General features: G+C 49.3%; 1 protein-coding gene across 2 annotated transcripts; it reads right to left on the bottom strand.

The window, feature by feature from the left end:
* Positions 1 to 11,357: 11,357 nt before the first annotated feature.
* IRX6 (iroquois homeobox 6) lies at positions 11,358 to 17,692 on the bottom strand. 2 transcript variants are annotated; one of them, XM_012447984.2, is made up of 6 exons: positions 16,760 to 17,692; positions 15,463 to 15,720; positions 14,694 to 14,803; positions 14,215 to 14,522; positions 12,804 to 13,421; positions 11,358 to 11,816 (listed from the first exon to the last, which is right to left on the bottom strand). In XM_012447984.2, exons 1-6 carry the CDS (start codon positions 16,802 to 16,804, stop codon positions 11,809 to 11,811), a joined length of 1,347 nt encoding a protein of 448 aa, XP_012303407.2. In that variant the 5' UTR covers positions 16,805 to 17,692; the 3' UTR covers positions 11,358 to 11,808. The 2 variants fall into 2 exon arrangements, with proteins under 2 accessions (XP_012303407.2, XP_012303408.2); XM_012447985.3 differs by having other exon boundaries at positions 11,371 to 11,813; positions 16,760 to 16,833.
* Positions 17,693 to 20,515: the final 2,823 nt, after the last annotated feature.

Below are 20,515 nucleotides of genomic sequence, written 5' to 3'. Positions count from 1 at the left end.
AGACATTTCTGGTTTAAAGAATAGGATCTTTAAAAAAAAAGAATAGGATCTTTAGGGGGTCGGGATCACTGATCCCCTCTTTAAGAATTTGATGAAAACTAAGGATATTCTCTCTCTAGAATACTGCACACATACATAAGTTTCTACAAACCATTTTAGAGGGCTCTCTGAAGATTTCTCTGAATGTCAGGGAAAGAGTGCTTGTTTTCAAGTGTCCTCACTTAGGGATTGTTCTAGCACATCTTTAGGCCACTCCAGCATCTGTTCACCCAGCAGGTACCTCACTTATGGATCCTGGCAGTCGGCACGAAGGGCATCTTACATTCCTTCTATCTGGTGCCTTCCTGAGCCAAAAGTACTGGACCCAAAATAATCAGCCATTTCCTATCACTCACCCAACAGGACAGCCCCAGAGGGTACAGAAATCCTTTTGTTCATCCCCATTGTTCACATTTGTACACACACAAGCAGATGTATTACGTATTTTTATTATAAAGCTAGATCTTGCAGAAAATTTGGAAAGCTAGAAATGTATACATCAGAACAATTAACAGACTCACTCTTATCTTCCAGAGATAACCACTGTTTTCATTTTGGCACCAGACCTTGAAATCCACTCTCCTATGCATCTTTGTACCTATGAAAGGATTAATTTTAATGTTGATTAAAAGGAAGTCCATCTTCTGAGTTTACTTTAAAGTACCCATGCTTGTGTTTTTAAAAAATTAATTCCAGCTCCTTTATTGATTTTTTTAAAAAAGATTTTTCTTGAACAAGAATGAGACAGATAATTGCATTGTAGTATATCCAGCCAAAAATAAACAAATACATAAATACTGAGGTTTCTGGGATCGTGAAGTCAAGGGCAGAAATTTGGGCTCTTTCTTATTCATACATATATGCCTTTGATTTATTCTCCAATTTTCTGTAAAACTTCTCTTTCCCCTGAAGGTCCTTCTCCTCTTTTCCTTTTCTGATGTCCCCTCCCCTTCCACATTCATTCACTTTTTCAACACAGATTTCTTGGGTATCCACTTTGCATCAGTCACTGAGCTTGGGATAGGAAAACAGACTCAACCCCATTCCTAACTTACTCATTCTTCTATTTCTTTTCTTTTTATTTTTTGTATAGCTGCTCTGCCTTGTTAACATCCACTTCCAGGCATTTCCTTTTTTTTCTCTGTAACTTACACCTCTAGAAACATCCCTAAATTCAGGTGCCTTCTCTGATGGTCAGTATTCCATAAACTGTCAGATCCATGAAAGAAGCCTCTCTTTGCTGAATTTATGGATTGGCAAAGCCATTTCATAAAAAATGATTAATGATAATTAACATTTTAACTTCAGGCCATTTAATGGCACCTGACAAAAGGGTCAAGTGAATCTCATGGGTGTCATATGTCAGATGTCACAGTTACATGATGGGGCTGAACAGTAGCTGAGAATTCAATAAAGAGGATGTGTGGGGAACTGCAAATGAAGCTTCTACACCCATTCCCCAGGGGCCTGCTTCTCCTTTGCCCCTCGTCAAATTAGACATCCCAAATTAGAAGTATGAGTGGGCTTCAGTTTGAATGTATGTTTGAGAATTCAGTTTTGTAAAATACGTAATGGTGCCCTGCTCCTTCTGCCTCATCCATTCGATACCTAAATGCTGCACAATAAGAAAAGTCTAATACATTTCCAGCATTAGCAACTAAAAGTTGAACTTCTCAGCCTCGCTCACTCTGTAACTTGCTCCTTAACTGGCTCAGAGCTGATTCCCTCAATGCCCTCCATCCTCATGTCCTCATTTCACTTCCTCACCCAATCCAGGTTCCACTTCTGCTTCTCTCCCACTTGTTCCTTCCCCTCTCCTCTTGCCCCTTGAAAGTTTGCAGATCACAGTCCAGCAATTTTCTTCCTGGCTCTAACCAGCCCTCAGGAGCCCCCTTCCAGAGGGCAGCCCCACCTTTGCTCTGCCCTAACCTCATAGATGGGACCCAAACACAAGCTACTATCAACATAAAGTTGAGCATCAAGTGAGACCAAGAATCACCATGTTTTAGAAATGGAAGGTTGGAATCTCCCTGGGAACTAATGAGGTGAATGATCAAGGACTAGACAAGATGGTGGATACCATGTACTAGATCTGGATCCATGGGCAGTGAGAGCTTGGTGTTGAGAAAATAGCTGGTAATGAAAAGGAACAGATTCTTGGTGAGGGAGGAGGACACTTCTCAAGAATGAGAAAATTGCCTTAGCAAAACAATGCTTTGGTCAGAAAGTGACACCGCATGCCCAGATTCCAGCATCTGGGGAGTAGCCCTTTGCTGACAAAATTGGAACCTCACAATGAGGTGACACAGGAGATACTTGGGACTATAATCTGTGTCATGACCTTAGCAAGAACATGGATGGCAAGCTGAAGCTGTTTGTCACTTTTCCAAGGAACCCCACCTTAGTTGAGCAAGTTAATATACTCCTAACCAACATTTATTGAGTATGTGTGTCAATTTCTGAGATGAACACTTAACATTCACCAGCTGATTTCATCTTCACCACCACCCCATGAGCTAAGTTCTAGTTTTACCCCGTTTTATATAAGAAGACACTGAGGCTCAGAGTGATTGGGGAACTTGCTCATTGCCATCCAAGTACTAAGTGGTGAGTCCAGAACATGGCCCCGGCTTGGTCTGAGTTTATCCACGTTCCTAATCGTACTACCAATCTCCTGACCATTTGAGTGTGTCATGGTGGCTAAGCAATAAGGAAAGAACAGACGTAAATAGCAGATGTTCACGAAACATTTCTTTATGCTCCAAAACCATTTATTTAAAAATGTGAAAGGGAACCTATTTAAAGAAAAATATGAAGTAAAAGTAGTACAAGTTTGGATTGGCATAAATCTTGAAGGCGAAATGAAAACTAGCAGAGGTTGGTAAGCTCTGAAATGCACATAGCAAGCATCAGGAAACAGTGCTATTGGGTATGTTTAAGGATCAACAGAGAATAATGAGGAGTTTCTAACATAATAAAACAATTCCCCACTGTTAGGCCGAGTAAGCGTCCCCATGTACCACAGCTATTCTGACCTTGTGTTGCGTGCCAATGTCAATAGCTGTTGTCACCAGTGGATGGGCCTCCCGTTTGGTACTTAGAGATTCTCTTTATGCACTTAAAAGGCATCATTAGCACCAAGTGGCTATTAAAGCAGTCTTGCTGTTCAGAATGATTTTCTGAAGCAAATGCAGAGGAAACGTGTTGAGGGCTGAAGTCATTAGCTGTGACCACAGAAGGACTGACCGTGGGCAATTGTGCCATTAATCTTGATAAGGGGAAATATGAACAATTCATAAAATTTGCATGGTGAGGTAGCTCCCTAAATGGACACCGGAGTGAATGACCCCATGTCTTTGCTCTAGGTAAGAGGGACACGTATGAGCTGTGACCTCGACTTGGAATAATGAGTGGTGGGGACCCAACAGTGACTTCAGGCCTTGCTGGAGAGGCAGGCCTGTGGCAGGGCTTGCTGGAGTATAGGAATAGAAAAGCTGTTACAGCTGACACTTTATACAATGCTTACCGTGAGCCAGGCATAGTTACAATGCTTTAGATATGAACTGTTAAATCCTCACAACAGTGCTGTGAGGTAGGTATAATTATTCCCATTTTAGAGATGAGAAAACTGAGGTCTAGAGAGAATATGCTACTTGCCTGAGGATGCACAGCTTGTAAATGGCAGAGCTGGGATTCGAACCCCAGTGGCTTGGATTCAGTGGCTGCATGCTTACCACTTCGCTATACAGCATTAACTTTGAGTGAGTACACTTCTGCCTTCACATGGGCTTTGGGGTCACACAGATATGGATTTGAACCCCAACTCTGCCATAGCCCAGTTATTGAACCTTTGACAAGTGGCCTCGCTTACTTAAGACTCAGTTTTGGCCAGGCATGGTAGCTCATGCCTGTAATCCCAGCACTTTGGGAGGCCAAAGCAGGCAGATCATGAGGTGAAGAGATGGAAACCAGCCTGGTCAACATGGTGAAACCCATCTCTACTGAAAATACAAAAATTAATCGGACATAGTGACAGGTGCCTGTAGTGCCAGCTACTCGGGAGGCTGAGGCAGGAGACTCGCTTGAACCCAGGAGGTGGAGCTTGCAGTGAGCCAAGATTGTGCCACTGCACTCCAGCCTGGCAACAGGCCCATCTAAAAAAAAAAAAAAAAGACTCAGTTTCTACATTTATAAAGAGGACCATAAGTGTAAGGCAATTAACAGTGCTTGGAAGCATATCGCTGTCCTCTTCTTCCACACGGACGGTACAGATGCTGTGCTTGCCTGGCCAGGACAGTGAAGGGGGATGTGGATGGACAGAAGGATGCTGCCTCAACCAGAACCTCCATGGCGAGGGCCAGCTTAGACAACTGGCCAGAAAGACAGTGTCCTCTTCCCTGTCACCTGCTTCCTAACTAGCCTCTTTCATTTTGGGTTCTGGATTAGAGTCTAATAAGGATTGGACATTTTGTCCCCCTAAAATTCATGTGTTGAAGCCCTAACCCCTAATGTGACTGTGTTTGAAGATAGGGCTTATTAAGAGATGATAAAGGTTAAATGAAGTCACAAAGGTAGGGCTGTGATCTAATAGGGCCAGTTCCTTTAGAAGAAGAACCAGAGACACCGGGGCTTTGTGTCTTCTCCATGTGAGCATGTAGCTGTCACAGCTGTCCACAGTCCACAAGGTAGCTGTCCACAAGCCAGGAAGAAAGCCCTTACCAGGAACTGAATCAGCTGGTACCTTGATCTGGGACTTCCCAGGCTCCAGAACTGTGAGAAAACAAATGTTTGTTGTTTAAGCCACCCAGTCTGTGGTGCTTTGTTATGGCAACCTGATTTGAGACAGAGTACCATGATCCCATGTTGAATGGGAGAGTACAGTCTGGAAGTGCATTCAAAACTTTACTTTCACTAGTGGTCCAAATTTGGTAAATACGGCTATGAATTCTTTGCTACTCCTCCCATGGAGCTGTAGAGTCAAATTCCCCTCCTCTTGAAACTGGATGGGCTCTAGTGACTTGATTGAACAAAAGAATATGATAGAAGTGGTGTTCTGGGACTTTTGAGGATGGGTCATAAGAAACCTTGCAACTTTCATCTCGACCTTTTGGGATACTTGCTCTTGAAACCCAGGCTGTCATCATGTGAGAAAACAAGTAACCTAAGGAAAGCCCTGCAGGGGCGAAACCAGGATCCTCCTTGGAAATGGATCCTCTAGCTCCAACAGAGCCACCTCTTCTAATAGCACATGGAGCAGAAACAAATCCCTCCTACTGAGCCCTACCCAAATTGCAGATTCATTGGAAAGGTCAATAACTATTGTGGGTTCTTTTAACCATTATGATTGGGGGTGATTTTTCCACTGCAATACATAGCTAGAACTTCAAGAAACATTTGCAAAACACCCGTACCTCTGCTCAAAGCCACCTCTGAACTGCCCCGGGGGTGAATGTGTTGGCCCATGTGCTGAGGATCTCCTGTGTGGAGGAGTCTCCTTCCACCACAATTCCCTCCTATACACAGGCAGCGGGGATAGGTGATGGACAGAGCTGAAGGATGCCTCTCTTGGCTAAACACAGGCCTTCAATATCCAGGATTACATTCAGCTTTGAGCTCCTCACAAATGATGTTGTAAATTGTGAATATCAGACCCCATTTTACCATGGGGGGAACAAGGAATGCACAGGGCTAAGGGAGAAGCTACAGGCTTTTAGATTTTCTGTCTTCCAATATCCTCCCCAACCCTCTGCCAGTCCACAGCTTCTAGAAAATGCTGAGCCTGGAAAGAGAAACAGCCTGGTTGTAGTTCACTGGTTCTCAACCTTAGGTGCACAGCGGAATCACTTGAGAGCTTTAAAAAATACTGCTGGACCCATGCCTAGAGATGGGATTTAGTTGGTCTACTAACAATTTGCCACTGGCAATGTGAGCTGGTCATGACATTAAATAATGCTGAATCTCAGAATAACCTAAATTATTCCCTTTTCAAGTCTCCTTCAATCCTCTGATTATGAAAAAGAAGTCTCTGTTAGGTGCTAGCTTGTCTTTAACAACTCTCCAACTCTTGCCATTAACCAAAACTCAATTAACACTGAGCTAAATCTTTGTCCTCTGATAGAGTTTGAATACTCGTTTGCACCCAAGTCTCCTGTTGACATCTAATCCCCAATTTTGAGGTCGGGCCTGGTGGAAGGTGATTGGATCATGGGGACAGATCTCTCATGAATGGCTTGGGCCATCTCCTTGGTGAGGAGTGAGCTCTTGCTCTGAGTTCACATGAGTGTGTGGCACCTTCTCCTTCATTCACTCTCTCTTGTTCCTGCTTTTGCCTTGTGACGTGCCTGATACGCCTTTGCCTTCCACCATGATCGTAAGCTTCCTAAGGCCTCCCTAGAAGTTGAGCAGATAGATGCCAGCACCATTATTCCTGTAGAGCCTGTAGAACCATGAGTCAATTAAACCTCTTTTCTTTACAAATTACGCAGTCTCAGATATTTTTTTGTGGTGATGCAAGAATGGCCTAGTACATCCCCATAGCAACCAGGTGAGAAAACCATAGAGCTTATAAAAGAGCCACATCACAACCTACCAGAATGCTGATTCTCGGAGATATTTGGTGTCTTGCCCAAGGACTCAGGTCACTGGTCCTCCTTCTCCCCTTGCCCCAATTTTATATTTAATGAAGAAAATTATGCTAATAGAGGGAACCTCCACAATATAATGACAGAGGCCCATTAGACGCCATTCCTTTATTTTTTGAGACAGGGTTTCATCATGTTGCCCAGGCTGGGGTACAGTGACATGATCATGGCTTACTGCAGCTTCAACCTCCTGGGTTCAAGCAAGCCTCCTACCTCAGCTTCCTGAGTAGCTGGGACCACAGGTGCATGCCACCACCCCTAATTTTTGTATTTTTTTTTTGTAAATACAGGGCTTCGTTATGTTGCCCAGGCTGGTCTCAAACTCCTGAGCTCAAGCGATCTGCCCGCCTCTGCCTCCCAAAGTGGTGGGATTACAGGTGTGAGCCACTGTGACTAGTCTAGACTCCATTTCTTACTCTGATCCCAGAGTAAAGATTAAACAACTCCCACTGAGGGTGAAGAGAGGAAGCATGGAAGGGAGGAGAAAGAATGAACCATGGAGAAAATGTAGACTTTTTAGTTTAGGAGGCAACTTTCAAAGTTACTTGGAGAAGGAATTTGGTTCAAAAAAGAAAGAACTTTCTAATACCAAGGCTGCAAGTGGCTGTGCCAGGAGACAGACACGGTGGAGAAGCCCAGCCCTCATCAGTTCTTTCTTTTGCTTAAGATACCGTCTTTCTTTCCTCCTGGCTTCCTCCAGATGTGTACAGATTCTTGACTGCATGCTTATATTTGGGGATGGGATTCTCTTGTACACCATGGTGCAGGCCACAGGTGCTTCCAACCCTGGATTCCTAAATCATCTTCAGGCAGCTGGAACATGCAAGTTAGCCTCCTAGTTCTCCTACTCCCTCTCCAATAAGAACACATCTTTGAGCTTCTGGATGGGGGAAAAAAGAGCTGAACCGGATGAGGAGATTGAATGGGAATCCAGATTAAATCCTGAAGGAAATGCTTGCACCTGTTACCGGGATGTGATTCACTCTTGGCCAACAGCAGGAGTCCTAAGCCCTCCTGTTGAGCTTAGCGTCTGGCCACTGGAGGTTCAGCCACCACTATGCAGATCAGCAGCCCATCAGACCACCTGGGGTGCTTGTTAACAAGACAGACTTCTCAGCCCACCTCCTAGTGTGATTCTTTAAAATTTAGCTGATTCTGATGGCAGGATCCATGGGCTACATTTTGCCAAACACTGACTAGGGGTGTCTCAGAGAGTGTGTCTCTGGGAAATGTGGGCAATGGGATAGGTAGAGATGTTCTTGGCCAGGGTGCAGGGGTGATTCCAGGAGGTACCACAAGTTTTTTTCCCATTGGACATTTCAAAGAGGGAAGGAGGGAAACCTAGGAGTCCAGAGCATGAAATAATAGACTCTAGACATTTAGGGTCTCAGAAATAGATAATATTATTAATAATTAAATAAAGAAATCTTAAAATAATAGAATGCATTTGCAGTGGAACTTAGTGGTTAAAGAATTAGTCTTGCATAGAGCCTGTCTCTTTACTTGGTAGCTGGATAACTGACATCGAGTTACTTAACCTCTCTGAGCCTGTTCCCTCATTCATGAATGGGGCATACTGTTAGGTGTAATATAATGTGTCTTTGGACTATTGTGATAAATGAGCTAGCACATTTAAAGGACCTGGTGCAAGAGACTAAATGTGTGTGTCCTCCCAAAATGTATATGTTGAAATATAATCCCTAATGTGATGGTATCTGGAGCTGAGGTCTTGGGGAGATAATGAGGTCACAAACATGAAGCCTTTGTGAATGGGATTAGTGACCTTATAAAAGAGACTTCAGAGGGTTCTCTTGCCCCTTCGATGGCACGAGGATGCAGTAAGGTGCTGTCTGTGAACCAGGAAGCAGACCCTCACCAGATGCTGGACCTGCTGACACCTTGGACTTCTCAGTCTCCAGAAATGTAAGCAACACCTTTCTGTTTTTTATGTGTCACCGAATTTATGGTACTCTGTGAAACAGCAGTTCAAATGAACTAAGACACCTGGCATTGATTCTGACACACGGTAAGGGCTCTAGAAGTTTTTATTATCAGTGACAGGATCATAGAATCTTAAAACTAGAAGTGATCATAGAGATCATCTAGTGAATCCAATGTCCATCTACTGACACTGGCAGGAGAGAAATAAAGGAAGACACTGGGTGTGCTGGTGGTAGGGGGTGGGGTGCTCCTCTGGGTGGCTGCTCCTCTCCTCCAGAGGGCCTAGCACCTGGTTGCTGCCCTGCTGAGGGAAAGGCCACTCTAGCCATAGAAGGAATTTGAAGGCCCAGCTTCTATACATCCTACAAACCTGAGAACCTCAACTTTCTGCATTTACCAACATTTACTTTGCAGAGCTCACAGTTCAGCTGTCTGTGGGCACCAGGAGGCTCAGCCGAAGAGAGCAGGGCTGCATCTTCCCTCCCTTTGCTCTGGTGTTTAATCAAGACTGTATTCAAAATATGATTCTGGGAGATTATATTGGGAGATTTGCAGGAGGCTCTCAGCGGGGCAGAGATGGTGGGAACAGATTGCCACTGGGGGCTTGAGGCTGGGATAATCACAGGCTCAGACGTGCCATTCTCAGGCCCTTCTCCTAGACCCCTGGAGCTCACCATCAGCTTGGGAGGAGACACTGAGCAGCAAGAGAGAGAACTAGATCATCCCTGTATTTTACAGTGGCAGAACTAGGAGGGGAAGGGGCTTGTCCAAGCCACGTAATAAGGTGGTAACACGATTGTGAAGGAAAAGCAGGTTTCTGGGATTCCAGGCTACTCTTCAGCCACTCTCACACCCCACTGTCTCCAGCCAACTAGAACCAGACCTTTAGGATAACCCTAGGCTTCAGGCTACCGCTTTGGGCTGGGGAAGGCAAGGAGAGGCTAGGCCACCCAGGCAAGAGATGTTTCTTGCAGCTGGAGAGAAAACCTCCTGGGGTCCTGGGTGGTGAGGTAGGGCAACATGGGAAGGCCTCCTTTTCCATGGTTAAGGCTGAATGGCTGGAGGCTGTGTGCAGGTAAGATTCCCCCTAACCCCCACCCTCTGGATCCCAGACCCTGCTCAGCCATGTGAACTGAGTTTAGTGGAGTCCCTTCTCCAATCTGGTCTTCAGCTTCCCGTCTCCAAGTGTTGACTCTCTGATTCTAAGAATCCCTCTCCCCTCAATGAAATGACTCTCTAGGGCCCTACTCTCAACTGGAGGGCCTAGGAAGCCTCGGCCACCTCTGCAGTCTCTGGAGGGGTCTACCTGGTCCCCCAGTAGGGGGTGGGGTCGAGTACGCCTTGAAAGAAACCTCCAGCTAATGCTCTTTATTACAAGCATTAATCCCGCAAAGCCGACTGGAAATAATGTTTATCTTTTCTCAGTTTAATTTTCCGGACCCTAAGCCGCGGGTCAGCAAGGGCGACTGGAGGGTCCCCGGGGAGGTTGGGGGTGGGAGCAGCTGTTGCCCAGGAACAAAACGAAAGCAAAGAGGGGGGTCTCCCAGAGGAAGTGCATGCGGGTGTTCTGGCCAGGGAGTGGGAACCGAAAAAGGGACATCTACCCCGGTGGAAAGCTGGAGTTGGTCTTCACCACGCACTGCTGTGACCCTGAGCTGGTCACCCGCCCTCCCGTTTGGGCTTATCCTTCTCATCATTAGAGGAGGTTTGCAGTTTTTGTAATTCATGATCTCTAAAGTCCCTTCCGACAGCAAAGGGTCTTTTCCATAGAGAAGAGGGAAGTGGCGCACTGCTTCGGTTTCCCTAGCAATTCCGACCTCCACATTTCTTCTCATCGGCCTCCAAAGATCTTCAGCTCTGCCCAGGAGGCGGACTCTGCTCGTCGGGATTTTGGTGACTGATGATCTGGCATCTGCGCTGGTCTGGAAGGCCTGGCCTGGTCGGGACCCGGCGTTGGAGACGCAGCTCCGCAGCGATCCAGGCCTTGGGCGCACAACCCAGCTACCTTTCCTCTTGCCTTCCCTCCCCATCTGCTCTCCCGAGCTCGCCTACTGGACAGTGCCCCGGGTCCCTGCTTCCCTGCGAGCAGCAGTGCGCTCACTCCCAGGCTAAAGCCGAAGCCACTAGACCCGAGACGCGAACGCAGGCAGCCTTCCCCAGCCGGCATCGTTCGGGCATCTTTAAATCTCTTACCCTCAATCCCCGCAGCCCGACATGGGTCGCAGGGGGAACAAAGACCCCTTCCATGCTCGTCAGCTCCCATTGGTTGGCCTGTACCGGAAGTATTTGCTGACACTTTTGATAAAATGGGAAGAATGCCCCCACTCGCCTCACCCTGACCTGAAAGCTGCCCGACCTAGCCATTAGGTCCAGGTTGACCAGAGGAAAGCGGTCCTCATCACCCCTCCCCGCAGTAAACTTACTACCCAAATACAAACCTGGAAACAGATGCAGTTTCCAGATAAACATCCTGACAGGTTCCACCACCTCCCATGTGCATGACCCGAGAGATGGTCAGCCTGGCTTCGCAGGTTGGTTACACAGCGGCTAGTCCTCTGGGCTGCAGGCCCACCGCCTTGTCGGTTACCTTGTCAGTTTCTTTCCCAGCTACTAAAGGAACTGAGGTCTGAAGACCAGGCCGCGCTGTCGCTGTTGCAAGAACCCCTGGCCGCAATGCATCCTTGCCTGCACCCCGACCTCTCCAAGCATCCCCGGGCAAAGATAGGCCACACAGCATGGGTTCGGACTGATTATTTTTAAGGACACAAGGGGTTGGGAGTGGGAGAAGACGCACACGGTCCTTAGTGGCTGGGTCAGCGATGAAGTTACAAAGTGAGGCGGGTGAGGGTGAGAGACAGGGGTGAGCAGGAGAGGAAGCCGTACTGAATCCAGAGGAGGAAGACAGACTTGGTAGAGTCGGTGGGTGGGGCAGACTTGCCCAGCCTCCCACTTGGCCTTCCTCAAGGTGCCCTGCCATCTCCTCCATGGGGTCCACTAACGTCCAAGTCTGCCCACCACCCTAGCTCTGCGTGCAAGGACAGCTGCTAGGAGGGTTTTTGTGTGTCTGTCTCTTAGGCAAAGTGAGAGCTCCTGGTCCCTGGCAAGGTCTGGCAGCTTCTTAACCTGGAGATGAATTTGAAATGCGGGGCCCATTTCCAAGATTCTTCCGCAAATCACAGCCATTGCGCTAACCTGCTGAGAGAGGAAATGTTGATTAAAACCCAAAGGCCGCTTAGCGGCAATTCTTAGGAAACCTCTGGGTCAGCCATGTCTCTTCTGGAGACAAGAAAAGGGTCTAGAGGCAATTAGCTTGCCAGAGGTAATGTTTGGATCCGTTGTGTAAATTCAAATAACAGTGTAACCCACTTTTCTAAGCCAGCAGCTAATCCTGAGAGAAATTACTACAAAGAGCAGAATCTGACAGTAATTGCTGGAGGCTGCCTCATGCTTGGGGAATGTCCCTTTGTGGGGTGAAATTCCCTTCCACCAGGTCCTTAACGCAGTGAAAGAATCAGCCAGCACCAGGGGACACTGATTGGCAGTCACTGGCCTGCCTGGGGATGAGCCCTTGGCAGAGTGCTCTCCAGGGACAGAACCAATCCCGGCTCTAAAGTTATTGACCACAGGGGCATGTCTACAACTCTCCAGGGGTTTTGGTGGGACACAGAGAGGGCTGCAAAGTAGACTTATGCACTGATCTTAAATCTATGGTGTGCATCTGGCCCACAGTCTCAGACTTCTCCAAAAGCCCTGGCGCCTGCCCAATCCTAGTAAACTATCCAAGCAGCACAGGAGGGGACCACGGGGTCTCCTCTGAAGGGCAGGCAGGGACAAGGGCGATTGTGCTAGAGGGGCATGGTGATGCACACCTGGTGAATTTGGTCGCACACTTGACCACGAATGCAGAGATCTTGGTTGTCCATCTCTCGAACGGCTAAGTGATTCTAGGTAATTATAGTCTCCCTGTGAGTTTATTATTATTATTATTTGGCTTTAAAATAAGGGAGAACTAGAACTTTTATCTCTAAGCTTCCGTCTCAAAGAGTACTGTGAAGCAGTCTCCCGTCAGGTCTGTGGGAAACCTGGGCAGACAGGAGTGGCAAAGGGGTGTGCATTGCCGGGCAGGGCGGTAGGTGTGTGTCTTTTGCACAGATATTCCCAGCGCCGTTGGGGGCCCACTACCTTCTGCTCCAGACGAGTACTGGCAGTGCACTGCAGGCTCGCTCCTCCGCGGGCACGGCGCACAGTTCAGCGGTAGTCCCTGCAGGGCAAACCTGGGGTTTCCAAAGGCTTTGGCTATACAGGAAGACTCGTCGCACGCGGAGTCTCTGGGGACCGCGAGTCGCCGGGCAGAGGCAGGAGGCTGTCCGGTAATCATATGGCACTCAGGACTTCGTGGCCTGGGCCGGGTTGGGGGTGCACCTTCGACAGCGCTAGCTGCTGCAGTGTGCGCCAGAGACCAGATGCGCGGTTTCTCCACGCACGGGTAGTGCATGGTCAACCTGGGGCCGCCTGGCTCCTCCGCGAGGAAGTCAGCTTCTTCCGATCCGGAAGGCTCATTGAAGGAGAAGCGGGGAGCGGCCAGGCCACACTCCCTGCGCTCCAGTCGGCCCTCTCGAGCTGCAGCGCAAAACCCAGGCAGCGACCGCGCGCCCTTACGGAACTCTGCCAGCCTGTCCGCAGCTGTGGCCATTGCCTCCTCGTCTTCAGGTTCCTCCTCCTCCTCCTCCTCCTCTTCTTCCTCCAGGTCTTCCAGGTCACTCAGCCGGAGCCCCCGGGCCTCCCGGCTAGCAGTAACGTCTGCAGGAAATCAAGAGCGAGTGAGAAAAGCCCCAGGGCCCAAGGGAAATCCGAGGAATGCCCATCCTTGGGAAGATTTTAGCAAGACGCGCCCTGCACAGAGGGCATGTGCGGGCATCCGCGGTGTAATTCACCAGACCTGTCGTACCACTCCTTGCACTTGTCCTGGTGTTGTTGGCCGCCTGTCGGTGGGAAAGAATTCCTGCCCTACCCTGTCCCCACCCTTTACTCTCCTGGGCAGTGCCAAGCCAAGGAAACACCATTTGGCGCTGCCCGAGTTCCGGATCTCAGTTTCTCAATTGTGAAAAACCAGGGAGCAGTTTTTACTCAGTCTCAACATCTACAAGTGGCTGCTGTTATATCATTTAATTCAGCAGATATTTACTGAGGGCCAACTATGTGCCTGCCATCATTTAGGTATTAGGTGTGTAGGCACATGGCAGTGAGTAAGACTTCTGGTGGAGCTGGCATTTTAGAGAGGGTATTTGGGTTTGCAAGTTTTCTCACAGTGACAAGTATGGCAAAGGAAATCCAAACAGGCTGGCAGAACAAAGAATAACTGGAAAGATACTTTGGCTTGGGTGAGGCAGGAAGGACTTTAGGAGGTAACATTTTGACGTCTAGAAGATGCTGGTTCTGAAGAGAAATGCAGGTAGAGGGAAGTGCACAGGCTAGGAAGTGCAAGGGTAAGCCTGAGGACCTTCCAGAAAATCTACCCCACAGGGCAGCTTTGAAAGACCAAACTGCCTGATGGCTTGCAAAACCCTTAAGGTGGAGTGAAGGTTTCCAATACCTTTGGTGTCAGCGTTTAGGCAGCCTAGCGAGTCCTCCTCTCTGCCCTCTGCCTTCCTCTCCTCCCCACCTTTGTTCTTGGGTGCCCATGTCATCTTGTTCTCTTTCTTGAGGCGCCGGCGTGCATTGGCGAACCAGGTGGACACCTGGGTGAGGGTCATCTTGGTGATGATGGCCAGCATGATCTTTTCACCCTTAGTGGGGTAGGGGTTCTTGCGGTGCTCATTGAGCCAGGCCTTGAGTGTGCTGGTGGTCTCCCGGGTGGCATTCTTTCTTCGACCTGCGCCACTCAATTCCACTGCCCCATACCTGTGGGGGAGAACCTGGCTCTTGTTCTAGAAGGGGAACAAGGACCTGCAGGCAGAGGGCAGTCTGTGGCCTGGAAGTGTGGCCCAGCTCCCTCCCTCTTCCTTGCCCCCATCCACCCTACCTTGGCAGTGGGGCAGGAAAGACTCAGTGCCAGTCACTTTCACTCCTTACCGGTCATATTGGTACTGCCCCAGAGTACGCTCATAGGGATAATAGGCTCCTGGTTGTGCCAGGCTGGGTGTAAAACTCCCTGCAGCCTCCTTAAATTCATACTGTGGATTCTGGCAGAAGAGAAAAAGAGAATTCAGGACTACAGTTGGGGAGGGAGCACACGGAATGGTCACTAAGGGTTTGGTTCAAATCCCAGTATGGCCACTGGCAATGATCGAGTGACCTTGGGCACAGTTGCTTAACCACTCTGTGCCTCAATTTCTTCCTTCGTAAAATGGGGATAGTAGTACTTATAGGTTATTGAAGAAGACTATGTTGGTAGAATGCATGGCAGCATCCCTGGTGCAGAATAAGCAGTAGTTAAATATTAGCTGCTGTTATTACTGTGCCGCTTGTGCCTCCTCCTGGCCCCTCCCCAACACACACACCAGCTGGGGCACTTCCTGCTTTACTCTCCTTCAGGAGCTTTTTTCTGACCCTTTGTATCTCTGTGACTTTGGGTAAAGTATTTGAACCTCTGTGCACCTCTATTTCCTCATTCATAAATTGAGATTAGTGATGACTTACCTACTTTACAGAATGAAGTACAATTGTTTTCTACACAGTATGAAGTTCTGCAAACTGTAAGGTACTGTGTTTGTTTTTTTTCCTCCTTATACACAGTCCTAACCATTTCCTTTCCTTGTGAGCTGTGCATCTCTCTGTGACTTTCTCTGGACTTCACCTGCCTCTGCTGCTCACGCCCCTGGGACTCCACTCCTGTACTCACCAGTGCCCCATACAGTGCGGGCGGCTCCGGGCTATAGGGCAGGTAGCCAGAGTAGCTCTGGGCAGCTGCAGCGGCTGCGTAGGGGGCTCCATAGATGCCCAAGGCGGCGCCCAGCTCCGGTCGCGCACTGCCCAGCAGCCGACTATCGTAGGGTGCGCAGCAGAGAGCGGGCGCCGGGGTGGAGCCTGATGCCACATCTGAGACTGAGCGTGGGGTGGATTCGCAGCATGTGGTGCTGGAACTTGCAGACACCAGAAACTACAGGGGTGAGAAAGAGGGCACTGGAGGTCAGAGACCCCCCACCTCCCACTGGCGGGAGCTAGAAGCAAAGAGGAAAAAGCCAGATTGCTTCTTCATTCATTCCTTCATTATGCATTAACTAAATGCTACCTGGGCTGAGCATTCTGTTAGGTGCTGGGGCGGAAATTATAAAAGGCATTTTAACCAAACTGCCGTTTTAGATGCGCCTAGGGCATTGGAAGGCCCCAGAGCCCCAGGGGGTCCGGAGAATGTGAATGTTCTGAAACCCGAATTAAAGACACCAAATCCTCAGCCCTCTTCCCTACCCTCCTCACAGGACCTTGCAAAGGCAAAACTAGAAGGTGGCCTTAGAAACCGTCATAAATGTTTCATTCCTGATCCCATTTTATAGATAGGTAGTCGGGATCAGAGAGAGTATGAGACTTGTCTAAGATCACACAGCAGGTCAAAGGTCGAGCCGGCTCTAGACACCAGGAAAATACACTCTAGAGAGAAACTGGAGACCAGTGGAGGCGGTGTCCGCAGAACTTTTCCAAGAAACCCTTGTCATCCCACAACATCCACTTTGGTTTGGAAAACGGAGGGAACCAGAGAGCTTGGGCCCGCCCAAAGAAGCGGTAGGATAAGAGCCGAGGTCAACAAATGAACAGCAATATGGTGAGATGGACAGCGTTCTAGCCTAGAAGCCTTTTTTTTTTTTTTCCTTTTTCTTTTTCTTTAAGACACTCCCGGTCACCTCAGACTTCTGTATAGGAGAAGGCCTGACTGGGAGATTCCTGTGATCCCACCCACCTCACTGAGCGCGTGGTCAGAGTGCCCATGTTTCGGGTCACAAGATTTTCCAGCGTGCACTCCGGGGCGAAACGTTCTCATTTAGGGATTGGGGATGTCAGAGGAGGCTGTGACACATTACCCTGGTCCTTGCTCCCTCCAGCTTCCTCCAGGACACAAGAGGAGGAAGATCAGAGGCAGGCGCTGTGCACTAAGCATTCCTCCACCCAGTCTGTCCCCTATTCCCCATAGAGGCACCTCTTACCTGGGAAGCGCCGCTGTACGGGTGTCCAAAGTGCGGGAAGGACATGGTGGCTGTCCCTGGCCCGCCTCCCTCTTCCCTTTCGAGTTCCCGTCTCAGCCCAGCTGTTCGGCGCCCCCAGCCGTGCGGCGTCTCAGTTCCTTACACGGCTGCGGGTGCCCAGCGCCGGTTCCTCCGCCTGGTTGGCCCGAGTGGAGGCAGAGCTAAGGGCAGCCCGGCTGCGGAGCCCTGTGCTCTGGAGGGCACCCCTCTGGCCCGTGGGGTCCGGAAGACAGAAGGGCCCATAGATGGGCAGGGGAAGGAAGAAGATGCGGGTTCCCAAAGGCGCGTGGTGGCGAGGTGAGGCGCGGCGCGGCGCGGGGTTGTGAGGCTCCGGAGGTATCCCAGTCCAAGGTGGCCAGAGGCTCAATGTGACGTCACCGTAATCCCGGGCCGCCAGACGGGACCCCGGGCCCCGGGGCCCCGGGCCACCAAGCGTGCCAAAAGCAGCCAGCCCGTGCGCGCGCGCGTACTCTCACCCACACTCACACTTGCTCCGGGAGGTTTGTGCAGCTGGCGAGGAACGTCAAAGACCCTGACCCTCTCTGCTCGGCGCTGAATCCTACCCCTTTTCGCCTGGAGCTCACGCGCGCGCGCACACACACACAACCTCTCCAAATTACCCGGGAGAAGTAGGAGAAACGCCTCCCTCCGCGCCGCGCAGGCCCCGGGCGCAGCGCGCTCACCTCCTCCCCTGCGGCCCGGAGGAGGCGAGAGGCAACCGGGGCGGCGAGGGAGGAGAGAATACAAAAGAAGAGACAGGAGAAAAGTGGGGGAGAAAGGCAATAGGGAGAAGGAGGAGGGGAGAGGGGAGACAGGCGTCTGAGTGAGCAGAGCACGCGGGGGTGGGGGAGGGAGCAGGGGTGGGAGAAGGCTGGGCGGAGGCTGAGCGCTAGCAGGTGGAGGAGAGCAGAAGCCCGGGGGAGAAGCCTCCAGCCCGGCTTCTCCGCCCCGGTGCTGCAGGAAAGTTTGTTCAAGCCACAGGCCCGGCGCTCGTTGGAGCAGCTCCGGGCGGCGGGCAGCGTCGGTGACTCCCAGTGGCCCGCCCATCTTTGTCCTCGGGGATCTGGTTCCCCAACTCAGCCTCCCCAGGACTCTGGCTAGATTCCGGTTCTCCAAGCCCTGGCCTTGCTCAGGCCCTTGACCCTGGGGCTTTTCTGCAGCCGCCTGGTCCTCGAGTAGACTGGGTAGCGCCCCCTCGAGGCCGAGGCTCGGGGTCCCTCAGATACGGTCGGGAAACTCGCCAGTTCCGATCCCTGGCATCCGCAGACTGCTGGCTAAGATCCCTGGGCATCTCCTCCGAAGGCAAAGCTTGGCTGCTTCGAGTGCGCCGCCCGCAGTGGCCGCAGGGGAGCCAGGGAGCCCGAAAAAGGCGCCCGGGCCGGGCTGCAGCTGCTGCTCTCCGCTGGGGGTGGCGCTGGAGAGCCGCAGTGGAGCGCTCCTAGAGGGCGGCCCATTCCCTGCGCTCCTCTTGGACGCCCGGTTGGGTACGGCTGTCTGACCACTCCTTCACTCCATCTCAGGGGTCTGCAAAGGGGCACTGATGGGTGGGTGGTGGGGGAAAGCGCTCATTGTTGCCCAGGAGGGGGTTGCGTCCTCTAGGCCTGCCCCTCCTCCACAGGGCACCTCGAGTTTGCGAGCACTGTAGACTGCACATCTGAAGGTTCAATACTCAGGCCCCAGCTGCCCTTCTGAGAGCCTCCAATCTGAGACTTCTAGAGACAAAAAGGGACTGTCGGTCTGGTAGGGGAAGGTCTTCGGAGGGCACTGCAGGGATCCGGTGGGATTTGCAGGCCAGAAACCTCAGAAAGCCTTGCCTTTCACTTATGGGGTCATGGCGCTTTATACTTTTAAAATGGTCTCCCAGGCCCTTGCCGTAACTCCTCCTAGGAGCCATAGGGATTGGTTCAAGGTCCCAGATTTATTGTCTAGTTGAAACGCTAGAGTCTGTGACCCAGAAGATAGCAATGGCTCTGGGTTCTTGCATGAGGCAGGGCAAGGTCTGGGGCCCTGGACAGAGCATCCTTCAACTCCGAGTTTGCCACGGGTACCTTACAGAGGGGACTGGTCACTGGGAACCAGTGATCTCTTTAGAATGACATCTCTAGCTCTTCACACCCCGTTTTAAAAACCCATTCTGTAGAATGCTCAAGGAGCTTAAAGAAGCCACAAACCAGAGACTCGTCTTCTTAAGAGATTATAACCATGAGGACAAGCTCCATTCTAAATACTAACAAACACAGCTGCTGCTGCTGACTGCTGTTACCTTGGAGAAACCTTACGTTCAACCCGGGAAAATCTTAGTTAGAAAAAGAATTATAGTCCTCACCAGATTGACTTAGTGATAAAAAATAATCACTGTAATAGATCCCTTGATTTTTTCAAAATGCACTTTGGATCCATCCACACATTTGCAGCTTGGATATATCTAAGGAATTTTTTTTACAGTAAGAATTGGAGAGTATTCATTAAATTCATCCCTTGGGGAAGATTACTGCTAATTAATTAATTGCAAACATTTCCAGAGGGAAGGTATGTCAATTGTAAAGTAATAAAATTAGATAGTCGAAATACTGACTCAGCAACTTTGATTGCCCATTTGTTCCTAAGCAGAATTTAAAAAAAAAATTTTATGACAGAAAAATGGGACTGGTGGTGGAAAAAAAGCATTAGCCCTGTCCCTTGGTGATATGGTTGCAAAGGAGAAACTACCATATAGGAATTATTGATTTTCAACTGATTTATAAGATCGCTGCTGTATCAATGCTGTGTGCAGGACCTCCAGGCCTACTTCTTGTCTTTGCTCTCTAGGATTTGAGAAAAGCAACACAATTTTTAGAAAGAAAAGAGGGTGAGGAACAGTGGGGAAGGAAATTGGGAGGGAGGACTATGAAGGTGTCTCAGCATTTTTCTTCTTCTGAAAAGAAAAATGAACAAAAGAAAGAGTATGTTTTATGTGAAGACACATTTTCTATTGTCTTCAGAGTTGCTTGGTGGTTTTTGTAGCTTCTATTAGAATGTTTCCCAGGGAGGAAGGCCTGCCATGTCTCCCCTGGCTTCCCAGCCTTGCAAGACCTTGATTTAATATTTTCTTCCCAGGGAGAGGCTGCACCCACTGTAAATCTCCCCTGTTTTGCCGACATTTGATTGTTAATGATGTTTCCTAAAAATGGTTTTTATGAAATGTGCCTACTCTTCTTGTTATTTTGGGACTCTCGTAACAAAACAAAGCCAGTGGGTTAAGCCAATCTCAACCTCTGTCTGGCAGAAACCTCAGGTGAGAAGATGTCTGTTTCTTGGAAATTCTGACTGAGGGAAGCTGCAGTAGAATTTGCTTTTGTCCTCCTGATGGTTCACAGATTCCCACTTGAGCAACCCTGGGTTTCTCCACCCTGGCAGCCTTTCATTGCTTTGTTCAGCGCTGATTAATTTAGTTTCAGAGAAAAAGCCCCAATTGTATATGTGTACACACAGAATTTTATTGAAGCAAGTACATAAATCCATCAAATATAGACCCTCCCAGTTATATTTAAGGGAGTTATTCCACTGAAAGTATTTTAAATAAATGATACAGATTCTTTTGTTGTACTGTGCAACATGCCTGGTAGTTCCTCTAGCTGCTCATTAAAACAAATATGAAACAAATTAAACAGTCAAAAGCCTATCTGTACCAGAGAGAGTGCTAATCCACATTGTTTATTTGAAGCTCTTATTGCTTTG

This window comes from Aotus nancymaae, unplaced genomic scaffold (genome assembly GCF_030222135.1).
Source record: "Aotus nancymaae isolate 86718 unplaced genomic scaffold, 86718_ANA_hifiasm-v0.15.2.pri h1tg000030l, whole genome shotgun sequence".
Classification (NCBI taxonomy): domain Eukaryota; kingdom Metazoa; phylum Chordata; class Mammalia; order Primates; family Aotidae; genus Aotus; species Aotus nancymaae.
The sequence above is the reverse complement of the archived record's forward strand: the minus strand, read 5'-3'. Positions and strand labels throughout refer to the sequence as shown.

Excerpts from the sequence above, each read along its gene's own strand:
- IRX6 (XM_012447984.2), bottom strand. The coding sequence starts at position 16,804 with ATGTCCTTCCCGCACTTTGGACACCCGTACAGCGGCGCTTCCCAG. Across the intron at positions 14,523-14,693 it reads GGGCAGTACCAATATGACCG|GTATGGGGCAGTGGAATTGA; the intron begins GTAAGGAGTGAA and ends TCTCCCCCACAG. Across the intron at positions 13,422-14,214 it reads CCTAAACGCTGACACCAAAG|ACGTTACTGCTAGCCGGGAG; the intron begins GTATTGGAAACC and ends GATTTCCTGCAG.